At 37.5% G+C, this 15,763-nt stretch overlaps 1 protein-coding gene and 1 long non-coding RNA gene across 2 annotated transcripts in view; one reads left to right on the top strand and one right to left on the bottom strand.

Annotated features, from left to right (window-relative positions):
- The first annotated feature begins 2,318 nt into the window (after positions 1-2,318).
- On the top strand, positions 2,319-12,856 carry LOC141370177 (uncharacterized). The gene is made up of 3 exons (XR_012374007.1): positions 2,319-2,435; positions 9,331-9,553; positions 12,703-12,856. It is a non-coding gene; the product is annotated as an uncharacterized lncRNA (long non-coding RNA).
- The window catches only part of LOC112830079 (ovostatin homolog 2-like), a 47,816-nt gene continuing 40,482 nt past the window's right edge, over positions 8,430-15,763 (bottom strand). The window contains exons 28-36 of the mRNA XM_073878001.1: positions 15,223-15,388; positions 14,243-14,454; positions 13,035-13,244; positions 12,459-12,583; positions 11,311-11,401; positions 10,874-10,942; positions 9,739-9,841; positions 9,020-9,093; positions 8,430-8,575 (exon numbers count right to left, since the gene is read on the bottom strand). Of these exons, the coding sequence (XP_073734102.1) occupies positions 9,041-9,093; positions 9,739-9,841; positions 10,874-10,942; positions 11,311-11,401; positions 12,459-12,583; positions 13,035-13,244; positions 14,243-14,454; positions 15,223-15,388 (1,029 nt within the window). The 3' untranslated portion in view covers positions 8,430-8,575; positions 9,020-9,040. The remainder of the gene's footprint in view (positions 8,576-9,019; positions 9,094-9,738; positions 9,842-10,873; positions 10,943-11,310; positions 11,402-12,458; positions 12,584-13,034; positions 13,245-14,242; positions 14,455-15,222; positions 15,389-15,763) is intronic.

The raw sequence follows: 15,763 nt of genomic DNA, 5'->3' as shown, positions 1-15,763 counted from the left end.
TTGACCAAGACTATGCCTTTATGCCTTTAACGTAAGACTTCTCTACATCACAGATAAGAAGCAGTTTCAGATTGGTGATCATGTATGTTAATCCTTATGAAAAGCAACAACAAAAATCTACTTCTCTTTATGCTTTCCCATTACCGATCCCTTGGCTTTTCTTTGCCCCTTGTCATAACACTCCCTCCAAGATGTGACTCTGAAATGGAGCTTACATTTAGAACATCTTTATTAATTAAAACACGGAATATAAATCATACCAGCAGTGGGGCATATCTGGAAGTCAAATGTTTTCCAAGATCTTATTAACACATTGTCATTTGGATGCCTTAAATCTAACATCAGTTAGAGGAAATTCAGCATGAGGAGTTTCGAAAACACAAGGTAATTACTATAAATGTTTAAGTTTGTTGAATGAGGAAAAATTTACATAACACTTCCTTTGAATAAGATGAATTAAGTTTATATTTACACATATACATGTAATCTGACCTGATTTGGTAGAGACAATCATAATTGTTAAATATTTGAATAGCTACTCCTCTGACAAATAAATATATATCTACCTTGAAGCTCACTAAATTGACTTCCCTATGTGAGAATTCTCTAGATTGCCAATTAGCAACTAAAATTTGTAGTATCTACCCTTAGAATTTTCTGTCTGGGGCTCATGTTTGAAATTATGGTTTATTTTCTTTTTCCATGGAATTATAATACTCTGAGAATGATTGTCTTAATCTTATTTATACTTGCCTCTGATTGTAATTCAGTTGCATCTGACTGAGACTATGATTGCTTATTGCTTTGAGATGTCCCCCCGGAACGTCCAAAGTGAAATTTCTGGAGTAACCATTGTGTGTGTATGTGTGCATGTGCACACGTGCATGTGTGTATCTCTCAAACACACTCTCTAAATTTGGTAAGTTATCTAGGTGTCTGTGAAATTTAAATGTGAAATAGTAACAATAACAGAAATATGTATGTACCCCAAAACACAGATACACACAAGGTTTTTAGGATAAATTCAATGAATAAGAATGTTATGTCTATAAGGAATGCCAAACAGTTGCTTCTGATTCTCAGGTTGGGTTTTTCCTCAGGCAAAATTGGTGTCACACTTCCAACATATGATAAATCCCCCTTTTTCTATTCACATACATTCCAGCATACATTTTTTTAAAAGATTTTATTTATTTCAGAGAGAAAGAGAAAGCGGGGCACGCACGTGCAAGCATGAGTGGGGGGAGGGGTAGAGGGAGAAGCAGACTCCCCGCTGAGCAGAGAGCCAGAGGCTGGGCTCCATCCTAGGACCCTGGGATCATGACCTGAGCTGAAGGTAGATGCTTAACTGACTGAGCCACCCAGGCACCCCTCCATTGTACATTTTTTTCATCCCGTAAGACAGAGATATATTTCATTATGAAGTATGAAAGTATAATGTTGGGATAAGGCCTCCTCATAGTTACTAATAAAGAGGTCCAAACAAACGCTCTTAATTTCAAGATCATTGCTCTAGTCTAAAATGCATCTTGGAGTTCACTTTATGGTAAATATTTTCAAAAAAGCAGTGACTTCCTTTATGAAATCAAGAGAATGAGTCCGGTAATTATCAAAATGAAATATAAAGAAGACATAAGTCCAAGTCTGTGTATTTGTGAATATATTGCAATAATGTTATTAATAGATACTGTGTGCTTTTATTTCAATATATTCATGTATTTAATATACAAAGACATTTTATATACAGTTACTCTTGTCTACATTGAAAAATGATTGAAAAGTACATAGGCAATATATACTATTAAAAAGTAATAGGTAATGGGCGCCTGGGTGGCTCAGTTGGTTAAGCGACTGCCTTCGGCTCAGGCCATGATCCTGGAGTCCTGGGATCGAGTCCCGCATCGGGCTCCCTGCTCAGCGGGGAGTCTGCTTCTCCCTCTAACCCCCTTCCCTCTCGTGCTCTCTGTCTCTCATTCTCTCCCTCTCAAATAAACAAATAAAATCTTTAAAAAAAAAAAGTAATAGGTAATAAATGCTCATGAAGGGTCAAAATAAGAAAGAAAAAGATGAAATAAGGTTTCCCATCTTAGTGAAAACATATTCTCAGTTCCAAAGTTAATTTTGAAGTGTAACTTCTGTTTTGTCGTCCCCACCTTTCTTGCTTCACTTTCTTTAAAGTGCAGGTGGTATTTGTAATTTTTAATATTAAAATGTGAAACTTCTGGGAAAAACCTTAACCATTTTGCAAATTTTGACTATCATTTCTTTGCATAACATTCAGTGTTAGGGTAGAGGCTAAAGGGCTTAGAGAAATCTGCCAGGAACTTACTACGAGTCACATAACAAATGAGAACTTGTCCTTCCCTCTGTGAAACCTGCTCTTGATGAGAATTCTACCCATAACCTCAGCAGGCAGATATTTCATGCAGTAGATGGTAAGCAATGGTCATCTGTTTTCTCCCCTCAGACCTCTCTTTGTGTGAAGACCCACAGAGTACGTACCTGTGGTGGGGCTCTGTCAGGGCTAGCAGGCTCACAGTGTTCTCTTCGGAGTTACTGTTACCGAAAATAAGAAGGAGTCTGTAAACTTGTTTTGATTTTGGCATCAAAGTTTTTCTAGCAAGTTATAAAAATTTCCAGAATCTTTTTGCCGGCAGAGGCAGACTTAGTCTTTCAGGCAGAGCGTGACTGGGAATGAATGCACGGTGCTGGGCAAAGTTTGCAGTAAATGCAATCCGTTTGCATAAATAAAGTCCTCCTTTTGTTGTAGCGCAAAGGAAACCACATTTATTCACCTCATCTTTTCAATATTAGTATGTTAAGGTTGTGATTTGTGTGTAGAATTTTCCTTCCTTTCTTTGTAAAGCAGTTACAGTGCAAAGGCTCTAGAGCCTCAAAGCTGGTGTTTGGATCCTAGTTCTTACCAGAAGGATGACCTTGACTAGGTTACTTAAATTCCCTGTGTTTCTCTTTCTTTGTCCATAAATGAGAATGATAATAACAATACTCTGTAAGCTTGTTGTGGGGATTAAATAAATTAATATATTTAAAGTGATTAGTACACAGAAATCCCCAAAATGTGGAGGTGTGAGGAAACCAGAGATAAGGCGTGTGGGGTGGAGGACCACCCTGTCCTAGGCGTGTGGGGTGGGTGTCTTTATGATTATCACCCGTGACCAACAAAGAATAACCAGACCCTAAAAAGGAAGGAAGCCATTGACGGGTTATCAGTAGAGATGTTAAAAGGAATTAAGTTCCCTGGTTAGCTTTCTATAAAAGACCAGCCCTAAAGGCCCTCGTGGGCATCCCTGTCAGAGGGGTTTTTCTGTATCTTCACTTAATAAACTTCTATCACTTAAAAAAAAAAAAGTGATTGGTACAGCACCTGACACATAGAAAACCTTGGATAAGTCCCTATTGAGACGTAGTATCACGCACACACGCACACACACCCAAAGTTCGAGTTGTGAAGAACATTACTGTGAACAACGAGTGATTCGTGTCAGTCAATTAGCACCTGTACTGGCCCCTCTCCAAAATGATTTCCCTGGGATTAGTAATCTAGAAAGAACTTAAAAAAGGAGATATCACAAGTTCCGTATAAAGATACAATAGGGAAAAAAAAGGCAAAGAATTGGGGAAAAATGATGTGCAAATCTTTATCAGCTGCAAGTAACAGAATGCCTAACTAACAGAGACTTAGAAATATCAAACATTTTTCTCTTCTGTCACAAATTCTGAGGAAGGTGGTACTGGCACGGGTTCAGCAGCTTATCAATGCCATCAAGGGTTTCTTTCATTCTTTCTGCTCTGCCACTCGGTGGGTCAGTATTGTTTGCCTTTTTAGTGACAACTTGCCTTCTGCAGTACCAAATGTTATTTATTCCCAATCATATCTCAATCTTAAACAAAGGAGTCAGCAGAAAAAGAGTTCTTCTCCTGAATCTCCTGAATCTCTCTCTCTCTCTCTCTCTTTTTTTCTACCAAGGAGCAAAATCATTCCAGATGCTGTGCCAGGAGGCATCCCTGTATAGGTCCTTAGTCAGATTTGGTTCTTGTATCTCATTGCTAGATCAAAGTAGTGATCTGTGGTGTGTCCTTCATATATTCTCCTCTATGGCAGAAATATTCATAATTCCAGTGAGTAAGGAAAGGGTGAAGGTATAGGCAGGGAGAGATAGGGGGTCCTTAGCTGGGCTTTGAAACTATTCCTGGAAGGCAGAAGGGCTAAGCCAGAGTGAATAAGAGAATAGACCAGACCACCTGGCCCTGGATGTTAGAGAGTGTTTTTCTTTGGTGGCTACATTGTAATCACAGAAAATGACCAGACCTCAAAGAAGTAAGTCATTAAGGATGCTATCAATAGTCCTTGCTCGAAGTGGCATAAGAATCTCAAGGCCACAAGTTTCCTGGTCAAGTTCTCGATAAAAGGCTGCCACTAAAATCCCATACTGCCAACCCATTCGGGACCCCTCTAATTCTAGAAAGCTTTATCTTTCCTGCTCTCACCTTCACTTAATAAACTTTCACTTCACTTCACCCTCTTATGTCCCTGAGATTCATTCGTTGACTCTTGTAAGTCAACCTTCAATCCTCCCGACCCGGCAATCCTTCAATACCACTTCTAGAAGTGTTGGTGGCTATTGGCTCTCAGATGAATTCAGCTCTAAAAATTTCCCTCAGTATCAGAGAAACTTTTCATCCAAGTTCCCCCCTTCTCTGTAAGGGCAGCTCGGTTTCCCATAATGGGTGCTGTGGTGGTATAAAGACCTGGATCCCTAGCCTTAAGATGGGAGAATTCTAAAAGCCCATCCCAGCACCAAAGCTCTCTATGGGCTGAAATTTTTATTGGGATCCGTTGCAGCTCAACTCCCTCCCTGTACAATCCAGATTCTTTTATCCTCCACTGGTGTTTTTCTTTAAAGCTCTCCTTAGTCAAACCCCCTACACACAGATCTCCATCTCAGAGTCTATATTCTGGGGAACCTGCCCCCATGGACACCACCCACTGTCAGAGGGAACTGAGATAATGTGATTGGCTTAACAAGTATGATTCATCCAAAAGCACCCCGAGGCCTGAGCAAAACACAAGTTCCTGTTTTCCTAGTTGCTCTCACTGCCAGGAGTATTCTTCCCTCAGAAAGCTATGTAGCTAACTCCCTTGCCTCCTTCAAACCTTTGCTCCAATGTCATTGCCTCAATAAGGTCGAGCCTAAATCCACCTACTCTTCCAGTCCTTCTCTTGCCATCTCCTTGACATTCTGGATCCTCTCATCCATCTCTACAGTTTTTATTTTCCATAACACTTATCACCTTCCAATTTCTTACATTTTGCTTATCTATGCTGCTGATTTTATGCCTGTACATATGTTGTTTGATTCTATTACATGTATTGTATATCTCTCCCGTTAAAATGTAAGCTCCACAAGGGTAGCTGTTTCTTACTATTTTCATTCACTGATATAGCCTGACCATCTAGAAGAGGTTTTTGGCACATACAGGCACTCAGGACTGGTGGTTTGAACTAAGGCAGCACGGCAGTGTGGATAAAAGTGGATCAATGAGTCATTCACGTGGTAGGTCAACAAAGGTCCGATATCAACAGTAACGAGTAGAAGGTGGGAGATGAGACAGGGGAGGTGGTAAAGTTGATACTTAGGTAACTTTTTAGTGATGATATTGTCACACACTGAGATAGGGATCTCAGTAAAAGAACCTGGTTTGGAGGTAAATGTTGGAGATTATTGAGGTACCTGTGGGACATTTAGCTCAAGTATGGTAGACAGTGGGATTCACGGGTTAAGGTGTAGATAGGAAGGCATATATTTGGGAATCATAAAAATATGGACGTAAAATTTTAACTTCACAGGATTTTTAATGTGTATAGTGAGAAGAGAAAAGGACTTGCTAGAATCATGATGAAAAACATGATTTAATGTTTGGGAAAAGAAAGTGGAGCTAAGAAAAGATCAACAATTATCTGACAGTGAGAAGGAAATGTGTACATTATGGGGAGGGAGGAATCAAAACTTTAAGTGATGATGGAAGAAAAATGAAACAATAAAAGGAAAGAGGCTGACACCTAAGAAAAGAGAAATAAGAAAAAAGTTGATAGAATGAGGAGGAGGCCAAAGAGGATGAGACTTCTTATTTATTTATTTACTTATTTCAAGATTTTATTTATTTGTTTGACAGAGAGAAAGAGAACACAAGTAGGGAGAACAGCAGAGGGAGAAGCAGATTCCCTGCTGAGCAGGGAGCCTGATGCGGGACTTGATCCCAGGACCCTGAGATCATGACCTGAGCCAAAGGCAGATGCTTAACCAACTGAGCCACCCAGGTGCCTGATGAGATTTCTAGAAGACAGTAAAGGGGATGTTATGGTTAAGTATTTCATGTACTTGTTAAATGTATACATAACTTATTTCAAAAGGCAAAAAAGTGTGATTACTACATAAAAACATGGTAGAGGGAATGGATTATTCCCATTGTCCAAGTACTGTTGTGTAGAGGGCCAAGTGTCATGAGATGCTTTGATAACATGAGCCTCATCTAGATCAGAGCTATACATCCTCCATGAAATAGTCCATGGTGGTCTAGTTTACTAAAGATCCCTTCTTAAATACACACACATACACACAAACACACACAATCACATCAAAAGTTGGCATTTCCCATTGAGCACTGGAATGGCACTTCCCATTCCTAAACTGGAATGTCCAATATGCTCTATTTTATATTAAAATGTGGACCAGGGAAATGATTTTGGTTTTCTGTCCAACATAAACTGGAAAGGCGTTTCAATGCAAAGGGCAAGCAACAGACCTATATTGGTCATCAATAGTCTTTTATTCTTCAGAAGATATTTAGATCTCAGTTCCCCATCACCTCCCATACTCACCAAGAAATTTGCAAATGTAAACATTAAATTTTAGACTTTCTCTGTGCCTTGAAGCATAGCCAGTGGCAGATCTTTCCATGCTGTCCTTGCCTGCTTAGAATTGGAGAAATAATTTTATTATGTCAGCAGACTATTTAATACATGCCAATTAAAATGAGGATTGAGGGGCGCCTGGGTGGCTCAGTCGGTTAGGCGTCTGCCTTTGGCTCAGGTCATGGACCCTGAGTCCCAGGATCAAGCCCCAGGATTGGGCCCCGTGTCAGGCTCCCTGCTCAACAGGGAGTCTGCTTTTCCCTCTGCCCCTCACTGCGCTCATGCTCCCTCTCTCAGATAAACAAATCAAATCTTTAAATAAATAAATAAAATGAGGATCGAGAATTATTTAGGCAGAAAAAAAGTTTCCCACAAAAAGACACTATTTACCACAAAGCAAAATTCCCTTTATTTGACTTGAAACTTTAGCACAAAATGTACTAGAAGAGTCTTATTTTTCCATCAGTGAAATCCCCAAGTATGTATAGAGCCTAAGGTGTTTTTAAAAAACCACGAGTACTGAAATCATAGCTACACCTCTGATGTGCCTGCCATGTTTTGGTAAAATAAGAGAACTGAGAAGGTATAAAGAAATTCTTAACACAGTGAAATAAACTTTTGGAGCACCAGATGTGGACTGACACCAGCAGTTTATCTATGATGAATCAGTTAATAGACATTTATTAAGAGCCCAATTGTAATTTAGGCACTATTAACAGTATACACTAGGCAGGGAGACTACAAAAATAAGTAAGTTTAACCATCGTCTATTAAAACACTGTATTTTTAATTTGTTGGGTACTGATGATGGATTCTAGGACACTCTGTTTCCGTTTTTTTTTTTTAACCCCACAACTGGAGAATTTATCTGTGTCTGCTTCTTGCCTGTAGCAGTATCGCAGCAGGGTTAGAAGACTGTATGAAAGTCAGTAGAGAAACTGTTTTCATTTCTATCCTTATTTTTTCCAGTTTCTTCCTGCCTCGGTTTTCTCAATATTATCAGTAGTGTTAAGTTGAGCAAAGGATAGACATTAAATATTGCTTTTCAGGAATGAGTGACAAGAACAGCATAATAAAGTACTTTTTAAAAAGATAAAATACCCTTGGATTACCCTCTCAGTCAAGTATGGGAACTCAAAGAATCCACCAATTAATTTTTGACTTTCTAAGTTCTTCTCCCCCATTCTTTGATGATATTTCATGGAGAAGAGTCTGTGTGTTTTGTGTTGTGTGTGTTTCTTTTATTTCCTTGAGCTCATATGAAGTCCTCTCCAACTTAGTCTCTTTCCCTCACGTTCACTGACCCTGGTTTTCTTGTTCTTTCTCTGGATATTGTAGGATTCCTTATTATGTACACCATAATCCTAAAAGCTTAAATTCCGAATTGATGACAATAAATAGCAAATTGCCATCAAAGAAAGTCCTGAGTTTTCTAGGATGAAAATTATGTATAATATACTGAAAGAAAAGAAAACCACAGACTCAGATGAGAAATGAGAGCACTTTATGGGATAATAAAGAAATAAAATCTGATAAGAAGTCATGGCAGATTACAGTATATTCAGTACAGGAGGTGGTTCACGGTTTTCTTCCAGGTTTGATACAGAAGAATGAGTTTGTTCAAAGTAAATCGTTTTCCACCTGGATTTAAAAACATAGTTTAAACAATAAATAACTGTGGGTGTGTATATATAAATAAATATGTAGATATACCTAAGCAAACATACAAATATGCAAACATACACAAACACACGCATACATATATGATATATATGTGGATATTATACATATAGGTACATATGTAGTTAATGACCTATCAAGTTATAAAACAAAGATGAGTGATTTTTAAAAATGAGACATGGATAAAAACCACCTATATAGTTGTAAATTCTTTAGAGCTATTTTAAAGAAATAAAAGCTTAATGACTATCAGAATACTCATCTGGTGCACATAGCTATTCAAACCCTGTGACTTAACCACAGACTTCTCTTTGCTTCATCCATTGTATCTTTTTTAGGTTTTCACTTTAGCACCAGATGTGTTTTCAATGGTTTCAATGTTCTCGATATTTGTAATTTTCTTACCTTTTCCTAGATTTATTTGTCTCACTGGGAAACTGAAACACTGTGGATGTTGTAAGAAGCAAGGGCATATTCATCTGGAAAAGAAAGGGAAAGTTCACCCTTCTTAAATCTCCAACTTTCTATAGCCAGATTAAGACATAATCTTTCCAATAATTTTACAAGACAGTCAATCACTCACTTCTTGACAGACTTTGACGTTCAACGAGTTAACTAACAGCATTGACCTTCCAGGGAAAATTTTTATGGTCTTTACAACATCTTAGTAATTGTTTTGGAACCTAATCTATCATGACTTTCCTATAACATTTCAGAGTATTGCCTGCTCCCCTTCTCAAATCAAAGTCCATCAAGGTTGCATGAAATGGTTAAGTCTTGGCATTAACACAACAAAAGTAACAACGGAGAGAGCTTGAGGCATTAACACAACAAAAGTAACAACAGAGAGAGCCTGAGGCTCTGCATGGTTTGTATTTCAAGTTAAAGGGGAGATCTCTCACACTGTATCAAGAGGATTCCAGGAGTTGAAAAACTCTGGTAAGTGGAAAATGACCCAGTCAGAAGATATATCAGGGAGGAAAAAATATCAGTATATAAAGTAAAACCAGCCATCATTTAGTCTTTGATGATGGAGGATGATTTTGGAAAATTTAGTGGCTCAGGGAGTCTTAGATATAGACATAATGTTCCATAGCTTTAGGGCATGGGCTTTGCTTGCCTACCTTTTTCGTAATAATCATAGATCATAACTGGGGCTGGCTGAATGTTGGATACAAAGTTGGTTTGCTCAACAGAGAAAGTAAAATGGTTTGCTGTACCAAAAACCTGGTAAAGATAGAAAGTATAAATATATCAGGTCTGCATCACACAAGGACACAGATTATAAATACCTTAGGTATAAATACATCAGCAGGTCTGCAAAAAGAAAACCACAGAGCAAATTATCTCCAGAAGTTCATGATTTACCCAATTAAAGAGATCTAGGGTATCAGGATCTTGTATAATGGCAAGTAATGACAAAATAATGAGTTTGGTGACATTAAATTATATGAAATTTTAAGTTCCATTGCTTATACTGAGGTGCAAGAAATCTAGTCGAGCATTAGGGTAACGTAGGCATTTATGTGAATGGTAATGATGTACATATAGAAGGGATGACTCTAAAACTCATAGCAGCCTTTGTTGGAGTTCAGGTCAAACTATAAAAGGATTATATGTCTGCTCTGTGGCCATACTATGTTAGATGCTGTGAGGAATGAAAAACAGGGAAATGCTATTTCTGACTTGAGAGTCACCTAGTAAAGTAGCCAAGGCATATATGAGATAAAGTTAGAGTCAACAGGGAGAAGATAGATTGTCAGTGGGACTGAAGAACACTGATCATCTTTAGTGTCCTGTATTTTTTGACAAATCCTCTCATATATACAGTTGACGTTCAAACAATGCAGGGGTTTAGGGCACCAACCCCTGTGCAGTTGAAATCTGCATATAAATTTTGACTTCCCCAAAAGTTAGCTACTAACAGCTTACTGTTGACCAGAAGCCTTACCGATAACATAAACAACACATATTTTGTAGGGTATATGTATTATATCCTGCATTCTTACAATAAAGCAAGCTAAAGAAAATGTTATTAAGAAAAATCATAAGGAAGAGAGAATATATGTCAATCCAGTATTGTACTGCGTTCATTAAAAAAAAAATCCTGTGTGAGTGGACCCATACAGTTCAAACCTGTGTCGTTCAAGGGTCAACTGGATATATATTCATTTACATGGGAATAAGATACAAGCATCCAATTACCTTCAGAAAAGAAGAGAAAGCCATGGAAGAAAAAACAGTTATTGCTCAACTTACAGTTTCCAAGTAGAAAAGAACATGGTCATTCTTGACTTCAGTCTTCATCACTCGGCCATTGTTTTCAAGCTTTATAGAAATTGGCAGGGAGGGATGGAGAATAAATATTAAAGAATACCTTCCAGTATTGAATGTTTCATGCTTTTTACTTAACCGATTGCCATGAATCTATAGTATGGATGTTCCCTGTGCCATGGTATTTTTATAAACACAAGTAGGGACTAAATAAAGAAATAAATTATGGACTGTGGGAAAAATGACTGCCAATTGCTACAAATTAAGAACACTGTCTCTCCAGCATTATGGCAAAAATAAACATGAACTCTGAATACATTTGTTTAAAGGAAGAACTGCATGACTTTATTTGGCTAACGAATTATTTTTATCTACACACTATTGCTTTTTCTGTGCTGAGAGTGTAGACCTCTATTATTTACCTCCTCAATGGATGCCATGACTGGAGTAAATCCTGACAGCATTTTTACATCAACGAGGACCATATTGGAGTTATTGCGAATTCCAGTATACCTGAAATTTAAAAACAAACACAAGTTTAGACAACAGTCTAGAAAAGTGACCTATCTTATGGCAAGGATGGTGGATACATAGATACCAACTGGCTATATGTCTGGAGCAAAAGCAAAAAGCTCTTGAAGAGGGAACACTTGAAGAAAGTCACGCTTAAACATCTGAGAATGGGCACAACTAGACTGTGACAATAGACACATAAGTTGGAATAAAGAGTGAATTATCTGGACCTAGAATCTCCCCAATCTCTTTCAAGCTTGCCTGAGGCCTCAAAGTCCTAGCTTATAAACAAAGCTGATAAATTTATATCACATATACCTATGTTAGCCTTAGATTTGCAAAATACTTAAAGGATATCTTTGTTTAGAAAGCAAGATGTTGGCAGAATCTTAGCGTAGGCATGTCCCCAAGCCATGTAGATTATGTCCCTAACTCTGCACAGCATTGTTGGGACTCAAAGTTGAGAGTTCCATGGTGTATGTAGTTCTTATCTTAGCTCTGATGTTTAAGAGATTTTCATTTGGAAATCCTAAGACAAATCCCCCAAATGAGTTTTATTCAGTGTTTCCCCACATATTAACGAGGGCTAAAACTCTCTGGCACCTATAACTTATATTTTAATTCAGGAGAATTATTTTGTCTACTCCAAAAAATAAAAATCTAAAATTTTACTCTACACAGTTGTAGAATAAGCATCCATAGTTTTCTGATGCTGGCCCACCTGTGCCTGTCTTTAAGAGGAAAAATAGTATCTCCGTCGTCCAAATCTGACAGTACTTTCATACACACAAAACAATGGAGGTATTGCTGGACGGTGAGGCAGAAGCTTTCAAATTTGTACTTGCCTACAGTATAAACCTTACTTTTGTAAGAACTAAACTGTGACATATACCCAGAGAGCTAGAAAGAGACTATGTTATAGAAATATCATCACCAACATATGAACTCATCGGGGTTACCATCATAATATTGATTTTGCTACTGTTTAAAACAATCATTTTTTTCATCTATTACCCTCTTTCTAACTCAGGAGTTGATATCAAAGTGGGACACTTACTTGAGGGCTACCGTCAGGTCAAATTTACTCTGGAATGTATCTGAAGAGTTTTTCTTGATTATTTCTAAGGAAAGGGAAAATCCAGATGCTTTTTCAGGTAGTAGTATATTGTACCTCAGGGTACCCTAGAAAGAATAGCATATCAGAAGACAATCCATTCATTTATCCTGTAGTAAGAACTGAAGGACTTATTTTTTCTCTATTTTCATTATTATTGCGCTTTATTTTACATCTTTACCATCAGGGATGAGGTAAAATGTAATTGTTCGGTTTTCAGAAGATGCAAGAATCTTTACATAAACAAATAATCTTGACATAATGGAGATATCAGAATGCTTTCTAACTGTGACATTCTTCAAGAAACTCCTCAGTTATCCAGCTATGCTTAAGAATAAGTATCTCTTCGTAAAATAACTTGCATTTTCAGCTATTGATTAGAAAATATCAATGAGACAAAGAACAGAGATAATAATGGAAATACACAATGGTAAAATAACACTCCATCTATAACTGAAAGGATAGCCTACCTCTTTAACTGGCAAATACTTGTCTCTGTTTCAGGTAGATTTCTATTACCTGGATAAATGCACAACCTTGTCCTTCCACATCTACTGTGTATTGTCCACGTGCTTTTGTTAGTTCGGACCGCTGGACCAGTAAGCGATTGTCATTGTTAACCTGGAAAATCTCATTGGATTCTTCACTGCTAAAGGTGACAGTGTTTTGATCATCCGAGAAGGTGAACTTCATGTAGTGGGTTATGGCAAGAAGACAGACGGCAGTATCCTGCAAAGAACAGTAGAAGCAAAGATCTAAGCTTGTTACGATGAAATATAAGTCATCATTTGACCATGAACTTTAAGTCAGTCCATAAAAATATTTCTAAGTCAACAGAACACCAAGAAGCAAATCCTAAACAATAGGAAAATACATTTGCTTCTGCAATTGTTGTCATTTAGTCTCCCTCAACAAATCTTAGATTTCAGTAGTCTAAAGGATTTTACAAGGTGTAATCTCTGATGTTGAAAATAGTGCCCAATCTTTCCTAAAAATAGACCTAATGTAATATTGTTTATATAACATTATTATCATATAATAATATTTCCATTATGTCAATTTGCTAAGTATTTTGGCTGCCTTGGATAATGCTTATGCCCATCGATCTTTGAGGAAAGGAGTCAGAATCAGAAAAGGATGTTGGCAGATTGACTAACATATGGTTTTATTCAGAAACTAAGGCTACAGCAAAGAAAGTAAGGAGGGAAGTAAAGATTTCCTTTGTGGGAATGAAACTGCATTTCTTTGAATTTTAATTTTTTTCCTGTTAAGACATAAACCACTATTCTTTTTATACCCATTTCTTCTGTTACTCATTCCTTTCATTTGTGTTTCCCAAAGTATACACCAGAGAAATACAGAGAAATCTTTTTTCTTGGTTGGTTGATACATAGTATCATAGTATCATTGGATATTGAACTTATCATCAAGACTCTATGACAACAATCTCTTCTAGACCTATATGCTACTTCTGTGTAAGTGGAGGTATAAATGAGTCATAAATTCCTTGAAAAGAGGCTTAGTGTATTCAATTGTGTATAGAGAATTCTTACTACTGTCTGTTACACAAGAATGGCCCAACAAATAGCTGTTGACTAAACAATAGGACACATAATATCAAATATTCTTCATCTCAGGAGGCATTTTCTATGATTACCTTTGCTATCTAGATTATTGAAGAGTAGCATTACACATATTGTTATTAATATCGGGACCACATCAATTACCTGAGTGGAAGAGAAGCCCCCGTGGGAGTTCATCTGTTGGGCAAGCCACTGCACAATCTTAGTCGCATAGGTGAGGTCAGGAGTTTTCTTGGAAAGCACAGCCAACAGCACATAACAAGTCTTCTCGGTCTCAGCAGAAGGTGCGTGAGGAATAAAGGATGGAGATGCTTCTGTCTTGGGTTTCTTTGCTCTTTCCCAATGTATTACATTATCTGAGGAAAAGGAAGAACTTTCACACAGTCCCTATAAACACCAGGAATTACACATAAGAACAGTGCAAATTCCATTCCTGGCCTCTGCTGTGGGCTGGGTGTGTCTCCTCAAATTCACAGATTCAAGTCCTAATCTCCAGTACCTCAGAATGTGAGGTACTATATTTGGAGGTAGGGCCTTTAAAGGGGTGATTCCATTAAAATGAAGCTGTTAGGCTGGGTCTATGACTGTTGTTCCAATAAGAAAAGGAAATTTGGATACACAGAAGGGACACCAGATAGGCAGGCACACAGAGGAAAGCCCGTATGAAGACAGAGGGAGAAGACACCCAACTTTAAGCCAAGGAGAAAGACTTTAGAAGAAACCACACTGGTTGACACCTCAATCTTGGACTTCTAGCCTCTGGAACCATGAGAAAATAAATTTCTGTTGTTTAAGCCACCTAGTCGGTGGTATTTAGCTATGGTGGCCCTAGCACACTAATATGGCCTCCCATAGCAACCTCCTAACGTTAAAAATGGTACGTGGTCTATGGCATGGTCATCATGCTTGATTTCCTTTACTTCACTCATTTGGAAAGGAACTAGCAGAAAGGAGAAAGAGGGAAGTAGAAAATATATAATGTTCTTTAAAGATAAAGGGGCCACTGAGAAATTCCTTAAGAGAAATAGAAGCATACTAGTGAAGACAGGGTTCCCATATGATTGCGAAGTAAGTTTCATTGCTTTATTCTCAAGGTCATCCCCATTAGTAAAAGTGAATAATACTTGTTTTGGTAGCAGACTGATCCAGGATCTGGAGTAAGGATTCCACTTGCTTCTCTCTTTCAGCTAATGCAAAAGCATAAGCTAGAATTGCATGGATGTAGCCATTAGTGACACCATCTTCCAGTGCCTCCTCTAGGCAAAAGAGCCCATTTCGTAGAGCAGGAAACTAGTCAAGAGAAGGATAATATATTTTAAAATAATACCTGAGTACTTTATAAGCTTGCTGAATATTTAAACTAATCATTCTTTAAAATGTATATATCCTTGAGTTATATTTTACATACAAACCTATTCATATACACACATGCACTATACTTTATAAATATTGTTGGAATTTATTTTTAATGGCGATATTAGGATTTGGGAAATAAAATGTAAGTAATATGAAAATAGTAGTTTTATATCTCATCAGTTATATTTTAATTAATAATACATATTTCTTCTATGCAGCAAAGCATATGAATGAATTTATTTTTAGAACCAAGGTATTTTACTCTAATGCCTAAAATAGAGGCTTATATTTCTAAGGATGATTTTTGAG

The sequence above is a fragment of the Callorhinus ursinus genome, unplaced genomic scaffold, assembly GCF_003265705.2.
Source record: "Callorhinus ursinus isolate GAN/ISIS: 27379988/994484 unplaced genomic scaffold, GSC_fseal_2.0 scaffold27, whole genome shotgun sequence".
NCBI lineage: Eukaryota > Metazoa > Chordata > Mammalia > Carnivora > Otariidae > Callorhinus > Callorhinus ursinus.
The sequence above is the reverse complement of the archived record's forward strand: the minus strand, read 5'-3'. Positions and strand labels throughout refer to the sequence as shown.